Source organism: Bufo gargarizans, chromosome 10 (assembly GCF_014858855.1).
Source record: "Bufo gargarizans isolate SCDJY-AF-19 chromosome 10, ASM1485885v1, whole genome shotgun sequence".
NCBI lineage: Eukaryota > Metazoa > Chordata > Amphibia > Anura > Bufonidae > Bufo > Bufo gargarizans.
This window is the reverse complement of record NC_058089.1, coordinates 85072505-85094438: the sequence shown is the minus strand read 5'-3', so window position 1 is coordinate 85094438 and position 21934 is coordinate 85072505. Positions and strand designations below refer to the sequence as shown.

At 43.2% G+C, this 21934-nt stretch overlaps 1 protein-coding gene across 3 annotated transcripts in view; it reads left to right on the top strand.

Annotated features, from left to right (window-relative positions):
- KMT5B (lysine methyltransferase 5B) overlaps positions 1 to 21934 on the top strand; it is a 244629-nt gene that overhangs the window by 66512 nt on the left and 156183 nt on the right. For 2 of the 3 annotated variants that reach the window (XM_044269476.1, XM_044269477.1), the window contains 2 exons: positions 11870 to 12103; positions 17607 to 17657. In XM_044269476.1, the coding sequence (XP_044125411.1) occupies positions 11944 to 12103; positions 17607 to 17657 (211 nt within the window). In that variant the 5' untranslated portion in view covers positions 11870 to 11943. The remainder of the gene's footprint in view (positions 1 to 11869; positions 12104 to 17606; positions 17658 to 21934) is intronic. The other variant, XM_044269478.1, reaches the window with a different exon arrangement.

Genomic DNA, 21934 nt, shown 5'->3' with positions numbered 1-21934 from the left:
CAGCCCCATAGAAATGAATGGGTCGGTATTCAGTGCGGGTGCAATGCGTTCAACTCGCGCATCGCATCCACGCGGAATACTCGCCCGTGTGAAAGGGGCCTTAAGGTTCCACAGCGAGTGTCGCAAGTTGATTGCCCATAATCTTCTCTAGTGGGCTCATCTCAAGCAGTGTGTTACTTATCAATTGTTGGGTCAATTGTCTACAGGTTTTTCTTTCATATGTGTCCATAGGTTCGTGGCTCCTTCTATCCACCCGATGCGCGGCTTCGTACCAGCAGACGCAGCTATTATTAGTAGACACATTTAGCATCAGGGTAAAAGTAAGCTATTGTGCTATTGGGAGTAGATTTAAGACTAGGGGGTTGGTACAGTTGCTAATACTCTGTTTTTAATATGTTCAGCTACGTTCAGTCATTTCATCAGCAAGGTAGCAGTTGCCCAAAAATGTTTTAAAAAATAAAAAAACTGAAAAAAAAAAATTGCTTACGGCATGAATTCGATACGTCGGTCATATCTACAGACACGTTTAAGTCCTGTCACATCTACAGGCATCAATTCAATACGTCTGTCATGTCTATAGTCACGTGAAGTCCTGTCATGACCAAAGGATATGGCCCTACACTGTATGCCTTGTCCACTCTCATGTCCCAATCTACCCTCGTTCGGGGCTTGCAAAGCTACTTAGGTCACATTCTATTCTGCTATGTACACATCTTCTCATATTCAGTCACTTTGGTGAAGGGGTGCTCCGCATGCTGGACGGCATCTCGTGGGCTAGTATGGCAGTTATTGGCACATCGTGGTCCGTGATACTGGTGAATGGCACAAACTGGTGTTGGGTATTCATCTTCTGCATTAATCATGTTGTGTTTTAGTAGGATGTCTCAAGAATCATTGATGGGCTAAATATCATCATCCCGTGGGAGGGTGGTGTCCCATTCCGCAAGAGACTCCACAAAATCATTAAGGTCATGGATTGTGCCCAAGTTGATGGCAGAGTTATCCAAAAGAGGCTTTCTTTTTCCAGCTTCTGCAAGGAAGGCAGAACTGTTCTGTCTTCAGTTCCGGAGGTCCAAAATCCGCAGGCGGTGTCCATGGACACTATTCAGACCTCGCTTACGCAACTGCACGCAGCCATCAACTCCATGGCGTCATCAATGTTGATCTTTCAGGCCAGGCTAGAGTCGGTCGAGGCAGGCGATACAGCTGCCCGTTTGGTGTGCCAAAGTCCGGCAGGTTCTTTGAGCCTCCAGGCTAGTGTTGCTGGTGGGTCAGATTCTGTACCCCCATCGCACCGTTCCACTTCGTTCCAGCCAACATTCGACAGGAAATAATTGACGGCAAGGACGTGAACTTAGTGTCCTTACTCATAACAGCTCATGAGGCGTCAGACATCAAGATCATAGTCTGTGGGGAGGTCTCGGTGGTCCTCAAATCTAAGGACGTAAGGTTGAAGAGAAACTCAGCATACCAGAGTTTGTCTTAGCCTTTAGTCTGTACAGGGATGTTGTATTATCTTGTGAGGGTCCCATCCACATGCAGACTGTGTACAGTATGTTATCAATGGTCTTTCCGCAGGTTTCCATACAGGGCTATTGGCTCTTCTCTTTTTGCAGGTCTCTCCACAAGCAGACCGCGTACCATCACCCTTATCTTGCCACCGCCAGGTCCCTTATGACTAAAGCCCTGTCCTGTAACACCAACATCTCTTATCTACTGGCCTTGGCCGCATTTTTTGCCACTCTGACCACAAGCTGTCATTTAGCACTATTAAGTTATACCCGGCTGGGATTCAACATCATTTGTATCTATGGTATCCTAATCAACCCTCCTTGTTTTTCAGCCCAAGGGTATCCAGAAGGGGTCCGCTGTGGCCCGCCCTACACGACAGCCATTTACAGGGTCAATGTTCAGATTGCTTTCAGATAAACTATGCAAAACCCCTTCAGTAAGCACACTAGTTTATTGATCAAGACAACCATGAACCTAGCCTTCTGCTTCCTCAGACCAGGCAAGTTCACCTGCGCACAACAGGCAAGAGCTATCTGAGGAAGGATCAGCTGTCATGGGATGGGTTATGCTAAGTTCTTACTTTAACGTCCACAAAGACGGCCCGAGCGGGTCAGCTCACAGAGATTAGATAGTTTCCCAGTGGTAATAAGTGGTGCCCAGTTATGGCTGTGCAGGATTGGACATGCTTTACCGAAGCAACCCCAGGGGATGCTCTTCTGCTAAAGCTGGGTTCTGTGCCTTTGAGTTGTCAGAACTTTGTCAAATTCATCCGAATATTATTATTGAGGAATGTTGGGGTCAGTCCCAGTTCCATCACAGGGCATTCCTTTCGCACAGGTGCGGCTTTGCCGCCTCCAAGCACAGCGTCTCAATGCATGTTATTAAGAAGTTGGGCAGATGGCAGTCAGCTTGTTATGCACAATATATACCAAATCCGCAGTGTGAAATGTTTAATGCTTTTAGGAATCTGGTATTGTAATTTTGTTAATAACACTATTGCCCTATCTTGGCATACCCCTACTGCTTACCATAGTAGGTAGGTAGGCGTACTTATCTTGAGCCGACCCGAATACAAGTTATAGGCAAATGGCTATTTGCCGCATTTGTGTGAGGGGAGGCGGGGCTATACTGCTTATAAGCCGCAGCCTCCTCCTTACCTTACCGGCTCGTTTCTGACCCACCCTCCCAAGTCCCCTTTTATTCTAACTACTCAATGGGGTGGGCCCCTTTAGCCTACCCTCCGTATAGCAGTCTCGGCATACCCCTACTGCTTAGCATAGTAGGTAGGCGTACTTATCTTGAGCCGACCTGAATACAAATAGAAGTTATAATGCTCCACGTGTAGAGTACTGTTGCTGGAAAGGAACAGGACCTACAGGGAGCATCAAATAATCTGAAAATAATTTGTTCACTCTGTCCTGCTGACCCAGCTCTTCCGAGGTGTAAAGGGTCTCCTTGGGAAGGTTAGTTGGCTGTGGTATGTGCAGTTGGTTAGACTGAAGCCACCAACCGATTCTGGAAGCCCTGAAGATGCGAGCATCTGCAGAACTTCAATAGGACCAAATATCTAGTATTATAAACCTGTAGTCTGTCTGCCAAGGCCAACAAAACTACAGAGGAAAACTGTTTAAAATATCGGGACCTTGAGTTTGTGGCTCCTTCACCTGTATGTGCTTCTCATCAAGTGCACCAATTTGGGAATTTTGCCCTCTCCAGAACGCTGTGGTCAATATCAAGCCACTGCTGCCTTTTTGGCTATGGCAGCACTGCAGCTCGGAGTTGCAACCAAATGGTGGCACTGGTTGCCCTCTCTAAACGAACAGAACACCAGCCGGTGTAAAAGAACATGGTCAGTAGTAGATGAGGGGAAATGGGACAATCCTGTAAGGGAAAAATAACCACCACAAACTGCAACCAAGATAAAGCGCCACACAAAATAGAGCTTTCCCAGTCTGAAGAGCATGCTGGTAGTATTTTAATGTGTTTTTAGTGCACATGTGATTAGAGGATGGTTCTGTTGTTCTGATTTAAATAGCATTTCATCCGCATAGTAAAAGCGCACTGAACGCAGTCGCATGCAAAATCATGGGCGTTTCACTGAACGCAGCCTGGGACAATCCATAAAAAGCCTAATGGATGCCCCTGACCGACAGTTAAGGGTGGACACTAACTGACGCCTAGTGATGGACGCTCACTGAATGACAGTTACAGACAGACATTTAAAGGGATTCTGTCACCTCCCCTAAGCCAAAAAACGATTTTAAAGCAGCCATGAAGCACAGCTTACCTGGATTAGGCTGTGCTCTTTTATCTTGCAATCCGTCCAGCAGTTACTGCAAAAAACGACTTTTATTGATATGCAAATGTGTCCTGAAGGTGCCCAGAGGGGTGTTTTGTTCTTCTTAGAGAGCCCAGTACCGCCCCTCTTACAGTGCCCAGCCCGCCTTCCTTGCACTGTCTAACCGCCCCCAGCCTGCCACAGCCTCTCCTCCCTCTCCCTCACGCCGAACGAACTCTCGCACAGGCGCAATACCCACTGAGGGCTGCGCCTGTGCAATCAGCAGGAGACTGAGGGCAGGAGCTTCATCCTCGTCACTGGGCATGTGCCGAGCCCAGTGACGTCCGATGCTCGCTCTTCCCTCAGTCAGCAGGGAAGAGCGAGCATCGGACGTCACTGGGCTCAGCGCATGCCCAGTGACGAGGATGAAGCTCCTGCCCTCAGTCTCCTGCTGATCGCACAGGCGCAGCCCTCAGTGGGTACTGCGCCTGTGCGAGAGTTCGTTCAGCGTGAGGGAGAGGCTGTGGCAGGCTGGGGGTGGTTAGACAGTGCAAGGAAGGCGGGCTGGGCACTGTAAGAGGGGCGGTACTGGGCTCTCTAAGAAGAACAAAACGCCCCTCTGGGCACCTTCGGGACACATTTGCATATCAATAAGTCGTTTTTTGCAGTAACTGCTGGACGGATTGCAAGATAAGAGCACAGCCTAATCCAGGTAAGCTGTGCTTCATGGCCGCTTTAAAATCGTTTTTTGGCTTAGGGGAGGTGACAGAATCCCTTTAATGGACGCCTACTGACCAACAGTTACGGATGGACACTAATAAATGCCCACTGACTGACAGTTATCAACAGACACTGACTGGCTGATATGAATGGACAGTTTATGAATTGATTTGTGTGATTTTGTGTGTTTCTTAACTGTGAAGCGCACAGCATGGACAGTAGTCTTATATCTCTCTGCTCCGAGAAAAACTGCGCTGAGGGGTGAGAGAAACACAGCACCTTTCCTGGCTGTGTTTAGAAATTAATTTAATCACCATGACAATGGTATCATGGAGATCACATGATCAGGGACCAATAGTATTGCTTCCTAATTGTTACTGTGTGGAATCCTCAGCACAGTAACTAATGCAGTACAGTTTTTTTTTTTTTTTTTTTTGAGTGGAAGGGGGGTCCCAACTTTTCCTAGTCAGGATACTGAGGAATCCGATCCTGGCTTCGGAGGCATTTTCATTTTAATCTTATATGAGAAGGGAGAGAATTTTCTGTGTAGCATACACTGTATCACAGCAATCATGCCATCAGAACACTGCTTGATGTTAATTCTACGTAAAAAGTTGAACATTATATATGTAAAGCTATACTTATGCCTGAGAATTGCATTTAGGCCTCATGCACATTGTTTTTCGGGTCCGCACCCAAACCGCAGTTTTTGCGGCTTGGGTGTGGACCCATTTACTTCAATAGGGCTGAAAAAGATGCGGACAGCACTCCGTGTGCTGTCCGCATCCGTTGCTCCTTTCCGAGGCCCCGCAAAAAAATATATAGCATGTCCTATTCTTGTCAGTTTTGCGGACAAGAATAGGCACATCTACAATGGGCCGCCCGCTCCGTTCCGCAAATTGCGGAAGGCACACGGGCGGCTTCTGTTTTTTTGCGGATCCGCGGTTTGTGGACTGCAAAAAACGGCACGGTCGTGTGCATGAGGCCTTACACTTGAGTCTATAGAACGGAAAATTTATATTATTCCTTGCTCACTTTGTGTCTTATTTGCATTTTGGAAAGTTGCAGGGTTATTTTGTGTGGATGAGCTGCATGTAAATGCAACTCCACCTACGTTTGGGAGTAAGCATTTATCGGGAAGTAAACCTTTGTTCCTGATAATGGCTTTCTCCATCGGGCTATGTAAATCTAACATGCTTTTATTATTTAATCTGACCCCAGACCCCAAGAAGTTTTCAAATGGTCATCCCTATTAAGTATTGTATCTAACAACAATTGTTTTATGGCTGTTTCCAATGGCAACCAACTTAAAGGGAACCTGTTACCAGTTTTATGGTGTCCTAACTAAGGGCAACATAAATGACTGATTCGCTTAGCAAAATGCTGGGTCACTTTCTTTAATTGACCCAGTCAATCTGCCAACATCATGTATTGAAAAGCTCTAGCTGATAATGATGAGTCCTGAATATTCATGAGCTCCTGACTCTCCCCGCCCACCTGCTGCTGAATGTGGTGTATGGGGAGGGGGCTCGACTGCACTGGGTTCATGCAGTGAGCGGATGGACACAAGGCGCAATTCACAACCCAGTTGAAGATACAAAGTATATATTTTTTTTTGATTAGCAAAGACGACGTGTTTCGGGGTACGCAGACCCCTTTATCAAGTCTGTATCCTTGTCACCGTAGGCTATTTGGAGGTCACTCTCGTTGGAGATCCCTTATTTGGGGGGGTGTATTGCGGTCCGCACTGCTTGTAGATGCGGCCGGTGAGTGTCCTCCAGTGGTAGCGCTTCTGCACGTGTGGCCAGTGTTGGCACCACTGGAGGACGCTCACTGGCCACATCTACAAGCAGTGCGGACCGCAATACACCCCCCCCCCCCCCCAAATAAGGGATCTCCAACGAGAGTGACCTCCAATTAGCCTACGGTGACAAGGATACAGACTTGATAAAGGGGTCTGCGTACCCCGAAACGCGTCGTCTTTGCTAATCAAAAAAAAAATAATACTTTGTATCTTCAACTGGGTTGTGAATTGCGCCTTGTGTCCATCCGCTCACTGCATGAACCCAGTGCAGACGAGCCCCCTCCCCATACACCACAATTCGCACCAAAGTGGCGGCTTGGCTCCCACCCATGGTCAACTTGGACGTCAATCGGCTGCACCAACCCACATCACCCCACGATTTTACCTCCACCAGAACTGTACTACCAAAAGTACAATCTAACCAAGGTGAGTAGCAACCACTCACCCTGGCTAGGAACAAGTAACAACATTTCTTGTCAACCACCACCTATGAGCGCCTTTTCCCCTTTTCTTTTTGGCCATTTAATCACCTGCTGCTGAATGACAGTTTGTTTCCATAGGAATCAGCAGCAGGTGGGCAGGGGAGTGGCTATAGCTCTGAATTAAATATACGCTGGACTCCATGACCTCACGCTGAACTCAAATCAGCTCATTAGCATGCGGCATCTTTGTGTGTATATTATGAGGTAACCATCTGTCACACCAGTAAGTGAATACATCCTAAGGTACTTTTTAGTAGTTTAATGATTGTATATAATTAGTTACATTATAATCAAATATCCACATGACAGGTTCCCTTTAAATGTGAATGTTGGTGAATACACAGGCTGCAAGTAAGGACTTTTACATAAATAGTGCAATAGTACATTTTGTATATGTACTATGAAATGTAATCTGTTAAATGATCACTGTTTTATTAAAGGGGTTGGGCCACGAAAAAATATTCTACAGTTTTTTTTCTTATTTTTTTTTTCTTTTTCCTTATTTCTTTGTCTTGCTCACTGAGCAGGCCACATATGTTTAGTTTAATCACTTCATGACCGCCCATAGACTATAACTATCCTATGGGCGGTTGAATATCTCTAATTGAACATTTTAGAACATCCATTCAGAGATGGCAGCTGCATGCTAATTGAGCGGCTGCAGAAGGGGGGGGGGGGGGGGTGTTCCGGTGTCAGTGACAGCAGGGCACCCCAGACCTTTTATGGAGGATGCAAAATGTAAAATTAAAAAGTGTTAAATAAAAAAAGTTTTCACTTGTAAAAAAATAAATAAAATAAATCCCCAAAAAATAGAAAAAAATATACCATATTTTTCACCCTATAAAGACGCACCCCCCCCCCCCCCCTACAAAGTGTGGGGGAGGGAAATAGCAGTGTGTCTTATGGGGCGAATGCTGCATTTTGCCGAATTTTCTATGATGCGCGGCGGGTGTATCAGCTAAGAGGGAGGAGGGGCCGGGGGCCGGCATCTGCTTTTATGACAGTGGGGCCCGTGCAGTGACTGTATTCTACTAAACTTTAATATTCCTAAAATATATCTTTATCCCCCCTGCACCCCTGAGTGATTTTATCCTGGTGGGAGGTGCAGGGGGAGGGGTGCGGCAGGCGGGATCTCGATCCCCCGCCCGCCTCCCCTTGAATAATCGTTGGTGTGCAGTGGGTTATACCAGGGTGTCAGCACATTGCTGACACCCTGGTATAAACGGCTGACATCTGTGATGACTTTGCAGCCCCCCGATGGGAGAGAGCCACCAGACAGATCCCCTCCTTACCCTTCCCTGTCTGCGAAGTTGTGGCAGACGGGGAAGGTTCCCATGGCAACAGGACACCTTCTATCCTGCTGTCCCATGGTTCTGAACAGATCTGTGCTAAAGGCATAGATCTGTTCAGACAAAGTGTAAGTAAAATACAGTATAGTGTACAGAATACTATATAGTGTACTGTATATACAGACATCAGACCCACTGGATCTTCAAGAACCAAGTGGGTCTGGAATGAAATAATTTGTGTAAAACTTACATAAATAAAAAGTATACATATTGGGTATCGCTGCGTCCGTAATAACCTGCTCTATAAAAATATCACATGACCTAACCCCTCAGGTGAATACTGTAAAAAAAAAAAAAGTGGAATATCAAGCGATCAAAAAGGCATGCGCACCGCAAAATAGTGCCAATCAAACAGTCATCTCATCCTGCAAAAATCATACCCTACCCAAGATAATCGCCCAAAAACTTAAGAAAAACTATGGCTCTCAGACTATGGAGACACTGAAACATGATTTTTTTTTTTTTTGTTTCAAAAATGAAATTGTTGTGTAAAACTTACATAAATAAATAAATTGTATACATATTAGGTATCGCCGCGTCCGTGCCAACCTGCTTTATAAAAATATTACATGATCTAACCTGTCAGATGAATGTTGAAAATAACAAAACATAGAAGACGTCATCGGCGCAGGCGCACTGAGGGAGTGCTGAGGAGACGAGCCTCCTCATCTCAGAGCGCCTGCGCCGAATCCACACAGGCGCGCGATTTTTGAAATACTCACAGGGCTGGCCGGAGTAGGAGATCCCGGCTGGCACTGTCAATCAACACGACGAGGGGGCGGATTTCTGCAGCAGCTACCAGCAAGTAGCCGCCCTACTTGCTGGTAGAGACCGAATTTACATATTATAAAACTTCGTTTTTTGCAGAAACTGCTGGATCAAAGTAAGCAACACAATTATATTGTCATATATCACAATATAACTAATTTCACTAGCCCAAAAAAAAAAATCACTTTAGTGGGGTGACAGAAGCCCTTTAAATGGGACATTGTGTAAAAAAAAAAAACGGTCCAGCAAAATCAGCCTTCCAAAACCGTATGGCATTCCTTTCCTTCTGCACCCTGCCGTGTGCCCGTACAGCGGTTTACGACCACATATGGGGTGTTTCTTTAAACTACAGAATCAGAGCCATAAATATAGAGTTTTGTTTGGCTGTTAACCCTTGCTTTGTAACTGGAAAAAAAATATTAAAATGGAAAATCTGCCAAAAAAGTGAAATTTTGAAATTGTATCTCTATTTTTCATTAAATCTTGTGGAATTAACAATTTGTAAAATCAGTTTTGAATACCTTGAGGAGTGTAGTTTCTTAGATGGGGTCACTCTTATGGAGTTTCTACTCCTAGGGGTGCATCAGGGGTGCTTCAAATGGGACATGGTGTAAAAAACTAAAACAAAAAAAAAAAAAAACAGTCCAGCAAAATCTGCCTTCCAAAACCATACGGTGGACACCTTTCCCTTTACGTCCTACTGTGTGCCCGTACAGTAGTTTACGGCCACATATGGGGTGTTTCTGCAAACGAGAGAATCGGGACAATAAATATAGCATTTTGTTTGGCTGTTAACCCTTGCTTTGTTACTGGAAAGAATTGATTAAAATGGAAAATCTGCCCAAAAATTTAAATTCTCAAATTTTATCTCTATTTGCCAATAATTCTTGTGCAACACCTAAAGGGTTAACAAAGTTTGTAAAATCAGTTTTGAATACCTTGAAGGGTGTAGTTTCTTAGGTGGGTCACTTTTATGGAGTTTCTACTCCAGGGGTGCATCAGGGGGGCTTCAAATGGGACATGGTGTCAAAAAAACCAGTCCAGCAAAATCTGCCTTCCAAAAACCAAACGGCGCATCCCCATCATTTCATCCCCATTTGCCAATAACTCTTGTGCAACACCTAAAGGGTTAACGAAGTTTGTAAAATCAGTTTTGAATACCTTGACGGGTGTAGTTTCTAGAATGGGGTCATTTGTGGGTGGTTTCTATTATGTAAGCCTCACAAAGTGACTCCAGACCTGTAGTGGTCTCTAAAAATTGGGTTTTTGTAAATTTCAGAAAAATTTCAAGATTTGCTTCTAAACTTCTAAGCCTTGTAACATCCCCAAAAAATAAAATGTCATTCCCAAAATAATTCAAACATGAAGTAGACATGTGGGGAATGTAAAGTCATCACCATTTTTGGGGGTATTACTATGTATTACAGAAGTAGAGAATCTGAAACTTTTGGTAAATTAGGTATTTTGTAATTTGTATGCAAAAAAAAATTACTTTTTTGACCCAATTTTAGCAGTGTCATGAAGTACAATATGTGACGAAAAAACAATCTCAGAACTGCCTGGGTAAGTCAAAGCGTTTTAAAGTTATTAGGACTTAAAGGGACACTGGTTAGATTTGCAAAAAATGGCCTGGTCCTTAAGGTGAAATAAGGCTGTGTCCCTAAGGGGTTAAAGGGATTCTGCAGTTTCTTAAAACGAATGATCTATCCTCTGGATAGATCATCAGCGTCTGTCTGGCGGGGCCCTGCTGATCAGCTGTTTGAGAAGGCAGCAGCGCTGGCAGTAGCGTTGCGGTCTTCTCGCTGTTTACCGCAGGCCAACTGACGTCACGACTAGTATCAATGGCCTGGGCGGGGCTAAGCTCTGTTCACTTGAATGGAGCTTAGCTCCACCCAGGCCATTGGATACTACTAGTTGTCTTTGGGCCTGTGGTAAACTGCGAGAAGGCCGCAGCACTACTGCCAGCGCCGCTGCCTTCTCAAACAGCTGATTGGCAGGGGTCCCGGGTGTTAATAAAAACTGCACGATTCACCATTTTTTTAAATGCAGAATGCACTTTTTTTTTTTTTTTGTGTTTCATTTTTTTTCTTGTTTCATCGAGTATCTCAATACTTTTTTATGGTATCGAAATCGAATCAAAATTTTGGTATCGCAAAAACCCTATTTGTGGAAGAGTTAACAAAGTTTGTAAAATCAGAAAACAGTCTCAGAATGACTTTGATAAATAAGTGTTCCAAAGCTATTACCGCATAAAGTGATACATGTCCGATTTTCAATATTAGGCCTGGTCAGGAAGGGGGTAAATGGCCCGGTCTGGAAGTGGTTAATCCTTCTACTGCCTCCTGAGTTGATAGTAAGAGCATGGACAGGCCCCCTAAGCTGCACCAGAAAAGACACCCCACTTGAGTTGTTAGCTTGATATAAATCTAACAGCAATGGATGGGGGATCTTTGATCAATGTGAGCTACAGAGCTGGTTCTAGCTTTACAAAGTAACCTAGTACATAAGGCCGAAAAAAGAAATTTGTCCATCCAGTTCGGCCTGTTATCCTGCAAGTTGATCCAGAGGAAGGCAAAAAAAAAAAAACCTGTGAGGTAGAAGCCAATTTTCCCCACTTTAGGGGAAGGAATTTTTTATTCCCCTAGACTCCAATCAGGCTCAACGACCCCTCTCTATAAGCTATAGCCTGTAATATTATTACGCCCCAGAAATTCATCCAGGCCCCTCTTAAATTCCTTTATTGTACTCACTATCACCACCTCCTCAGGTGGTGATGGTTAGAAAAGAGGAGAGGTTGCCATGTACTATATGATTTTCATGTTTTATATTAGTTATAGGATGACCCTTTAAAGATCTACAGTTTAAACAATTGCCATTATTTGTATGTATTTACAATGTCAAGTGTTTATTTTGCCTAAAAAAAAAGTTATTATTTTATTTTTATTTTTTCTTTCAGGTATCTATATTTGTCTTATTTCAGGACCCGATAAGAGAGGGAATAAATGCAACTAGGCCAGAACCAATGTGGCTATGAAGTGGTTGGAAGAATCCAAGAACATGGTATTGAATGGCAGGAGGCCTTGCAGCAGGTTGTCCAGTGAACGACATCGGAGTCGGAGCAAGCCAAGGAGTTCAGGAAGAGAAAATTTGAGAGCCAGCAAAAGTGTTTCTGATCGAAGATCTAGCAGATGTAGGTATTTTATGTCTGTCATGGTATTCATGTCATGTATATTTTCAACATCCTTGACCTTACCTTCATTGTGAATGAAATGGAAGTGGGTAGAAGTTCTTTGTACAAGAACTTTATCCATACATGTTGTGCTTATCCATCACACAACATACATTGGTAGTGGCCAAGGGACCTTTTGACTCTGGTTTGCCGAGTTGCTTTTCATTTTCACAGGGAAAATATTGCGGCATCCTTCAGATGCTGTAATCTAATGGCCTTTCTGTGTGTTTGCTATTGGCTAAGAGTGTGTTTATTATTTTAACATCTGAAAGTGGTTGTCTTAACTTGGCAAATGAAATTCATTATTATTGTGGATCAAGGACAATCACAATACATTAGTAAGTGCCTTGAATTAACTTTATTTACATGATAAATACCATTGAAATCAGACAACCCCTTTAAACAAGCTTATTCATCTGCCACTTTTATGGTGGCTGTACATGTGAAGTCTAATGTATAGGGACCTCTCAACTGTCTTACCTATGTCCTCTGTCAAGGTATTTGGACGTGATAAATTTTATGGGAAATAATTTGTTCACTCCAGAAAAAACACTTGAAATGTCAAATCAAACTCTCTCAATTTATTTAATGCCATCCCGACGTCTGCTGCAGTGGGCAAGCAGTTCTCACTAAGTGCTGTGAGTCTACAACGCAGAAGGAAATGGTCACTGTTTCTATTGCCATGGACATCTTAATGAATTGCCCAGGATGGTTTAACAACTCCCTAGCTTCAGCCAAAGGTAAATCTCACTGTAAAAGCTGAGGGGGCTGCAGGTAGCCAAAAATGGAGGTGATTGGTGCTGTATAGGACGACACCAGAGTGGCTTTAGGGGTAATGCCATCCGTCTATGAGCTGTGATTAGTCGGTTTGTCATCTCTTCACGCCTCCATTTCAGTTAGGATTGGCATACAGAGAGAATTTGTGTCTGTGGCCACAGGACAAATGCAGAAAAGCTGGTGCAGGGTCAATAAACAAAAAAAGACAACCACAGAGAAGCAAAGATTAGTGATGTAGATCACACATCAGCATCAGTGCTCAATTTTTGTCAGATTTATTTTTTTATTTTAGTTTTTGCACCCATGCACTAACTTTCTTGTGTGTGACCTGCAGTCACTGAGTGATGATTAGTGACGTACATTACCAAATCAGAGAGAAGCTGTCAGGGAGAAGGACAGACACTGGTGTCTCCTCCTCCTTGCCCTGAATGTTGAAAATACCGGAGGACACAGTGGGCGAATGGAGCGGCGCCCAGGAATAATAGTAATAGATCCCTGGGCGCCGCTCTATGCAGCCTGCTACTAAGTTCATATTCTTTGGACCCATGAAAGGCCCTCATTAACTCATTTATACAAGTGTCGGCAGCGGTATCACAGACTCTGCACCCGGTCTCAACAACAAGGCATGCGATCCGCAGCAATTAGCCCCTCAGATGTGGCACCTGAGGGATTAATTGCCGCGGATCTCATGCTCTGTTATTGAGGCCGGGTCTGTGATACCGCTGCTGACACTTTTTTTAAATATGTTTTACATTCATTGGTGGTGCAGTGGCCACAGCTCCTCTCCTACTCTTCTTCCCTGCTTTCTCCCCATTGTTGTTTATATTGGGCAGACTAGATGGGCCAAATGGTTCTTATCTGCCGACACATTCTATGTTTCTATGTTGGTAGTGGCGGTCGCGTCACAGTGGGGAGGGAGGGACTCCTTCCTTCTCCACTGTGCTAGTGAAGAGAACGTAGGCTGCGCAGGAGCCCGCGGTACAGTCGCAAATGCCGACAAGACTAAAAAGTATTTTAAGGCGCATTGGCGACTGTTTTGGTCGCCATCTGGAGCCCTGTGTTTCTTCATAGAGTCCCTCGGTCCGTTGCGATACTCGTGCATGCATACTGACTTGGAAAAATCCTCCATTGGGAACTACCTAAGGCTACTTTCACACTTGCATTCAGAGCGCATCCGTCTGGTGTCTGCACAGACGGATCCACTCCTATAATGCAGACGATGGGATCCGTTCAGAACGGATCCGTCTGCATTATAGTTTAGAAAAAATTCTAAGTGTGAAAGTTGCTCAGACGGATCCGTCCAGACTTTACATTAAAAGTCAAAGGGGGACAGAGCCGTTTGAAAATTGAGCCATATTGTGTCAACTTCAAATGGATCCGTCTCCATTGACTTAGGCTACTTTCACACTAGCGTTGTTTTAATCCGGCGTTCAATTCCGACACTGGAACTGCCCGCCGGATCCGGAAAAACGTGTGAAAACGGATTATATTTGAATCCTGATCAGGCTTTCGATCACAATGGAAAAATGCATTGGAAAAAACGGATCCGCCATTTATGGACTTTAACTTTTTTTTCACATTTTTCGGGTTTAACATGCAAAAGCCGGATCCGTTTTGACTGAACACACGGGGCCGGATCCGGCGTTAATGCAAGTCAATGGGAAAAAAGCCTGATCAGGCGTTCAGTCAAAGTGTTCAGGCTTTTTGGCCAGAGGTAAAAATACTGCATGCTACGTTTTTCTGAAAAGCCTGATCAGTCAAAAAGACTGAACTGAAGACATCCTGATGCATCCTGAAGGACTGACTCTCCATTCAGAATGCATTAGGATAAAACTGATCAGTTCTTTTCCGGATTTGAGCCCCTAGGACGGAACTCAGCGCCGGAAAAGAAAAACGCTAGTGTGAAAGTACCCTTACATTGTAAGTCTAGCTGTATCAGTTTGCCTCCGCACGGCCAGGCGGATATCCGATATCCGTTCTATTTCTCATTAATGCGATTATCTAGTCAACCAATCACATGGCAGTTGCTTCAATGCATGTAGGGTTGTGGTCCTGGTCAAGATAATCTCCTGAACTCCAAACTGAATGTCAGAATGGGAAAGAAAAAGGTGGGCTTACAACAGCAGAAGACCCCACCGGGTACCGTTCATCTCCACTACAAATAGGAAAAAGAGGCTACAATTTGCACGAGCTCACCAAAATTGGACTATTGAAGACTGGAAAAATGTTGTCTGGTCTGATGAGTCTCGATTTCTGTTGAGCCATTCAAATGGTAGAGTCCGAATTTGGCGTAAACAGAATGAGAACATGTATCCATCATGCCTTGTTACCACTGTGCAGGCTAGTGGTGGTGGTGTAATGGTGTGGGAGATGTTTTCTAGGCACACTTTAGGCCCCTTAGTGCCAATTGGCCATCGTTTAAATGCCGTGGGCTACCTGAGCATTGTTTCTGACCATGTCCATCCCTTCATGACCACCATGTACCCATCCTCTGATGGCTACTTCCAGCAGGATAATGCACCATGTCACAAAGCTCGAATCATTTCAAATTGGTTTCTTAAACATGACAATGAGTTCACTGTACTAAAATGGCCCCCACAGTCACCAGATCTCAACCCAATAGAGCATCTTTGGGATGTGGTGGAACGGGAGCTTCGTGCCCTGGATGTGCATCTCTTAAATCTCCATCAACTGCAAGATGCTATCCTATCAATATGGGCCAACATTTCTAAAGAATGCTATCAGCACCTTGTTGAATCAATGCCACGTAGAATTAAGGCAGTTCTGAAGGCAAAAGGGGGTCCAACACTGTATTAGTATGGGGTTCCTAAAAATTCTTTAGGTGAGTGTATATCTGTCCTTTTTAGATAGTTTATTTCCAGCTCATTACTTATAACATATGTAGTTCTTATATATACAAATGTTTTGGGATATTGATAATACCTATGTATGCTATATATTGTATATTACTTGGCTACATATAATTTTTTTGAGGGGAGGAACAGGGGAAAGGAGGAGGTTGTGGAAAAAGTCAAGATGGAGAAATGTAAGGGAGATGTTGCTCCTCTATATTTTCATATTATTTTTATTATTATTTTATATTTATCTCCATTTCTCTCTCTATTTTCACCATCTTTTTCATTCCATTTATTAGGACCAGCTCTCTAATATTAATCATCCATTAACTTCCAACCCTACCTTTCCCTCTGATAGATATTTAATCTTTAATTCTTTTTTATTTTAATTTTATTAGTTTTGCAAAAAGAATAGCCCCTCAATTAGTGCGGTTTCATTCTTATTTTATCTTTTAATTACTTATCATGGTTTCATTTATACTGAAATAGATTGTTCCTAGTTATGAAGTGTTATTTATCATTTCTCCCATATATTTCTTCTTATATACAATGTTTAGCTATTTATTTATTTATTTTTTCAATTTTACAAAAGGGGATTAATCAGAGGGTAAATAAGTATCTTATTCTTATTGGTGGTCCCCTTCTCTTTTCTAGTCTTTTTTTCTTCTTCTTTAGTTGTTACTTTTTTATTTCCTATATATTGTCATAATTATTAACTTCTTTTTCTGTGGTGCCAATTTACAGAAATGATGCATATGTAAATCCTACATTTAAAGGGGTTCTGCACTTTCATTTAACTGATGATCTATCCTCTGGATAGATCATCAGCTTCTGATCGGCAGGGATCCGACACCCGGGACCCCCGCCGATCAGCTGTTTGAGAAGGAAGCGGCGCTCCAGCAGCGCCGCGGCCTTCTCACTGTTTACCGCCGGGCCGCCCGCACACTGACGTCATGACTTGTATCAACTAGAGTGGGCGTGGCTAAGCTCCATTCAAGTGAACAGCGCTTAGCCGCGCCCACTCTAGTTGATACAAGTGGTGACGTCAGTGGGCGGGCGGCCCGGCGGTAAACAGTGAGAAGACCGTGCCGCTGCCTTCTCAAACAGCTGATCGGAGGGGGTCCCGGGTGTCTGACCCCCGCCGATCAGAAGCTGATGATCTATCCAGAGGATAGATAATCAGTTAAATGAAAATACAGAACCCCTTTAAACCCAGGGGAGCAAGAGACTTCAAGCAGTATATGCACCTTGTTTTTTTTTATTTTTTATTTTTTTACTAATAAACGTTACACTTTTCAAAGGAGGCAAAAGTAAAACAAAGGCATCTAATTGTAAATAAATAAATTCCTTGGGACTACGCCATTGCATTTGCCAAGGGGTCAGCTGTAAATGAACTGATATTAAAAAGGGAGAAAATCCCTAGTGATATGACCCCAAATTAAAAATATAGTGGTGCAAAAAGAGAAAATTAATTTGGAAAAGTAACTGCAGGATTCTTGTCCAATCAACTGAATAGTCAGACGTTTCTAGCTGAAGCAGGAAATGTCTTCTCAACTGAGAATTTACCAGTCAATCCTCTTCTTTAAAGGATTGGTTTATATCCAATTAATAAAACATATCAACATTATATAGTGAAGAATGGAAGTATTTGAACACCCTGCGATTTTGCAAGTTCTCCCACTTGCCTGAGACACAGAATAAAAAAATTAAATAATTCAGGAAATCACATTTTATGATTTTTAAAGAATTATAGCTTGCTGCATTCTCAAGTGCTGCATTTATTAGTGCATCTGAGATATTCAGGAGACTAACGTAGATCTTTTCCACTGTAGCAGAACTTCAGCTGTGTTTTCGGTGGATACTTAGACACTGCTTCAAAACAGGTAAGGAATTTGTTAGACAGGTTCTTGCTATTGTCTGATTTGCAATGAGCATAGGTGATTAAGGTGTTAAATTTGTTGTTGGGGGAGGAGTTTTTGTGGGAGTGTGTGTATTCATAGCAACATAGTATTAGCTTGCTGCATTCTCAGGTGCTGCATTTATAAGTGCATCTGAGATATTCAGGAGGTAACCTGGAGGTGGATACAATCTAAAAAAGTAAGTTTTTTTTTTTAATCTTTCCCCTCTTTAAAATGGCAGACCTGGTTCTGTGCAGGAATTGTGCTTTTATTCCACTCTTCGAGGTTTGAATGCTGTCTGATCTGTAGACAGCTCTCCATAATGCAGCAGGGAATAGCATTTTTGAAATCTGAGATTTGTAAATTAACTGTTAAACAAACTCAGGCTGGGACTGTAGCAATGCCACTGCCACAAAAGCCCCCTAGAAATGGAAGATGGGTTACTGCAGGTTCTGGTAGATTGAGAGTTGTTGATAGAAGACATGTCCCACAGTCTGTGGCTCTCCATAATTAATTTGCAGCACTTTCAGAGCGCAAGAACAACATGTAGGATGGCTCAGGCACAGTGGGTGAGGAACAATCATCTCCCATGCCTAAAGTATACAAGACTGCAGCCAAACACAAAATGGATAAGGTGAGGACTGATAGTAAGCAGCTGTTGGTGGGTGATTCTATCATAAGACCTGTGAAGTTTGTGGAAAAATGGTTTTGTGAGATATCTCCCTGATGCTGGCGCTAGCGGGGATAGACTACTTTTCCTTAATATTGTTAGGCAAGCAAAGCAGGAAAGGGGGGTGGATGTTATTGTCCATCTTGGGACAAATGATCTGGCATGCAATGAAGTTTCGAAGGTGAAGGAAGCTTTTCACACACTTGGAAATTATATACGGGAGGTTGCATCAACTGTTTCATTCTCTGCAGTTTTGCCTGTGCATAACGTTCATCATGACAAGAAGATGCGCATTAAGGAATTCAAGGTATGGCTTGGTGAATGTTGTGTGAACCAAGGGTTTGGCTTTGTCTCATGTTAGCTCTCGTTGGAATGGAAAAGAACTGTACAAGAAAGATGGTTTGCATATTTCTCTCAAGGGAAAGAATGTCCTCAGTGAACAGTTCAAAGTATTTGCTGAGGAGCATTTAAATTAGGAAAGGGGGGCAAAAGAGTGATAATCCAGCAGTCCGACTGCCCCCCGGAACAATGCCAGAAAATGCCAGTAGCACATAGGTTAGGAAATGACAAGCTCAGAGTGTTGTCTACAAATGCTCACAGTTTAGGGAATAAGATCAATGAACTTGAGTCTATAATGGCATCTGAGAATATATATTTAGTGGCTGTTACTGAGACATGGTTCAATGGCAGTAATGACTGGGATATAACAATACCAGGGTTCTCTCTATATAGGAAAGACAGAAGGCAAGAAAGGGGGAGGAGTGGCCCTGTATGTGAAAGATAGCATAAAATCTAGTTTAATACAAGTTGGCGAGACCAATTTAGAGTCAGTTTGGGTTACCTTGCAGCTTGATAATCATAAGGTAACTCGTGTAGGTGTGATATATAGACCACCTAGCCAAGTCAAAGAATTAGATGATCTAATGTAAAACCAAAATAGCTAGTTCTGCCAGAAGTACAGATATTCAAAATTCCCTACTGGGATTATCTCTACAACCAGTAGTTGGGGAGCCAACCCGGAAGGAGGCCATTTTAGATTTAGTATTCTCAAATGGGAATTTGGAATCTGATATTACTGTAGGGGAAAGCTTGGAATCTAGTGATCACCAGTCAGTGTGGTTTACTATGAGTACAGTGAGTCACACCACAAAAACAAAAGTTTAAGATTTTAGAAAAACTTACCTTTCTAAAATTAGAGTCCCTATCAGATTGGAACAGTTTCAATGTAGTCCAGGAGAAATGGAACTACTTAAAAGTGGCACTATTGAAGGCAACAGATAATTGCATTAGGCTTGTCAGTAAAAGCAAAAAAAGGAAGAGAACACTGTGGTACTTAGCAGAAGTGGCCAAAATCATTAAAAGCAAAAATATAGCATTTAGTAATTATATAAAAACTGTTGGAGCAATTGTTAGAAAATGGAAGAGGCTAAAGACAACTGTCAGTCTCCCTCGGACTTGGGCTCCATGGAAGATCTCACCTTACTGTTAAGAAAGGTGAGGAATCAGCCCAGAACTACAAGGGAGGTGCTGGCTGGTCAATGATATGAAGAGAGTTGGGACCACAGTTTCAAAGGTCACTGTCGGTAGAACACTACGCTGTCATGGTTTCAAATCATGCATTGCACAGAAGGTTCCCCTGCTTAAATCATCACATGTCCAGACCCATCTGAAGTTTGCCAATGACCATCTGGATGATCCAGAGGAGGCATGGGAGTAAGTCATGTGGTCAGATGAGACCAAAGTAGAACTTTTTGGTCTAAACTTCACTTGTCGTGTTTGGAGGGAAAAGGAGGAGTTGCATCCCTAGAACACCATCCCTACTGTGAAGCATGGGGGTAGTAACATCATGCTTTTGGGGGTGCTTTTCTGTGAAGGGGACAGGACGACTGCACTGTATTAAGGAGAGAATGAATGGGGCCATTTATTGTGAGATTTTGAGCAACAACCTCCTTCCCGCAGTCAGAGCATTGAAGATGGGTCGTGGCTGGGTCTTCCAACATGAAAATGACCCGTAGCAGACAGCCAAGGAGTGGCTCCGTAAGAAGCATATCAAGGTTCTGGATTGGTTTAGCCTGTCCCCAGACCTAAATCCAATAGAACATCTTTGGAGGGATCTGAAACGCTGTGTTGCTCAGCAACAGCCTCGAAACCTGACAGATCTAGAGTGTGTGCAAACCTGGTCAAGAACTACAGGAACGTTTGACCTCTGTAATTGCAAACAAAGGCTTCTGTGCCAAATATTTTACCCTGATTTTCTTAGGTGTTTAAATACTTATGTTCAGCAGTGCAAGGCAAATTCTTAAAAAAATCATACAATGTGATTTCCAGATTTTATTTTATTTTATTTTATTTTATTCTGTCTGAGTGGGAATGCACCTACAATGTGAATTTTAGACCCCTCCATGATTTCTAAGTGGGAGAACTTGCAAAATCTCCGGGTGTTCAAATATGTCTGTTCCTCACTGTATATTAGATCTATCTGGGAAGTGACAAGCCTGAAAACATACTTTCAACAGCGTATTGTATGTTGGGGAATCAGAATAAATATCACCCCCAATTCACATGAAGAATTTCTTAAAGGCTGGGAAACTCTTCTTACCAAAAATTCCCTTTTCTACGCAAGCATATATTCTCGATTATGAGAAAGTTACTCGCAAAAATATCAACACAATTAAAGATTCAGGATATACAAGTGTTTAGGACACAATCAGAATTTACTCTATTAGAGGCAAAACTCCAAAAAATATAGACTACTTACAAGGGGAAATTAAAGGGGTTGTCCGGTTTCAAAGCATTTTCACCCAGGCAGCCCCCCTTGACTTGAGCATCAGAGCAGTTCATGCTCCGGATGCTCTCCTTTTCCCTTCACTAAATCGCACAGGGCAAAGGCATTTCCTGGAGTTCCGTTGACGAACCGGGCTCTCCATAGGGCTGCCAGGTGGAGGCTTCCGCCCAGCAGTGAGCCTGGTGATGTCACTGGTGCTGATGGGTGGGCTTCAGCGCTGCCCTAGCCTATAAAACGGCAAATACACTGCTGGGAGGAAGCCTCCACCTGGAAGTTTTTTATTGTAAATAAAATAGCCCTTGCCCTGTGCGATCCAGCGCAGGGCAATGGAGAGCATAAAATGGTCCAATGCTAACAGGGGGGCTGCCTGGGTGAAATTAAAGAAAGGAAACATCGGAAATACTATAGTGATAAAAAGGACTTTGAAACAGGCCAGATCTATCTCAGAAACACACATCTCTCTCCCTATAATAGTAAATGACATTGGATACGGTATACAGATGTCTCCAGAATCTGAAGTTTCAAAATTAGAGGGAAGTAACACAAGTCAGAAAGTGGGAACAAAAAGGAAAGCCAAAAATAAAACTGGATACACACAAATAAAAAAATTACAGAATCCAAATAATAGCTAAGAATGGCAAAATCAAACTCAAAGTGTGTAGGACCTACTATACCACAAAATATGGCACAGCATCAAGCATCCTCACTTTTATCTTGTACCTGTGCGCAATCAGCAGTACAAAATATTCAGCAATCCATATCCACAATGGGAACACCGTCAACTTTTTTTAGTGCCAGATCTACAAC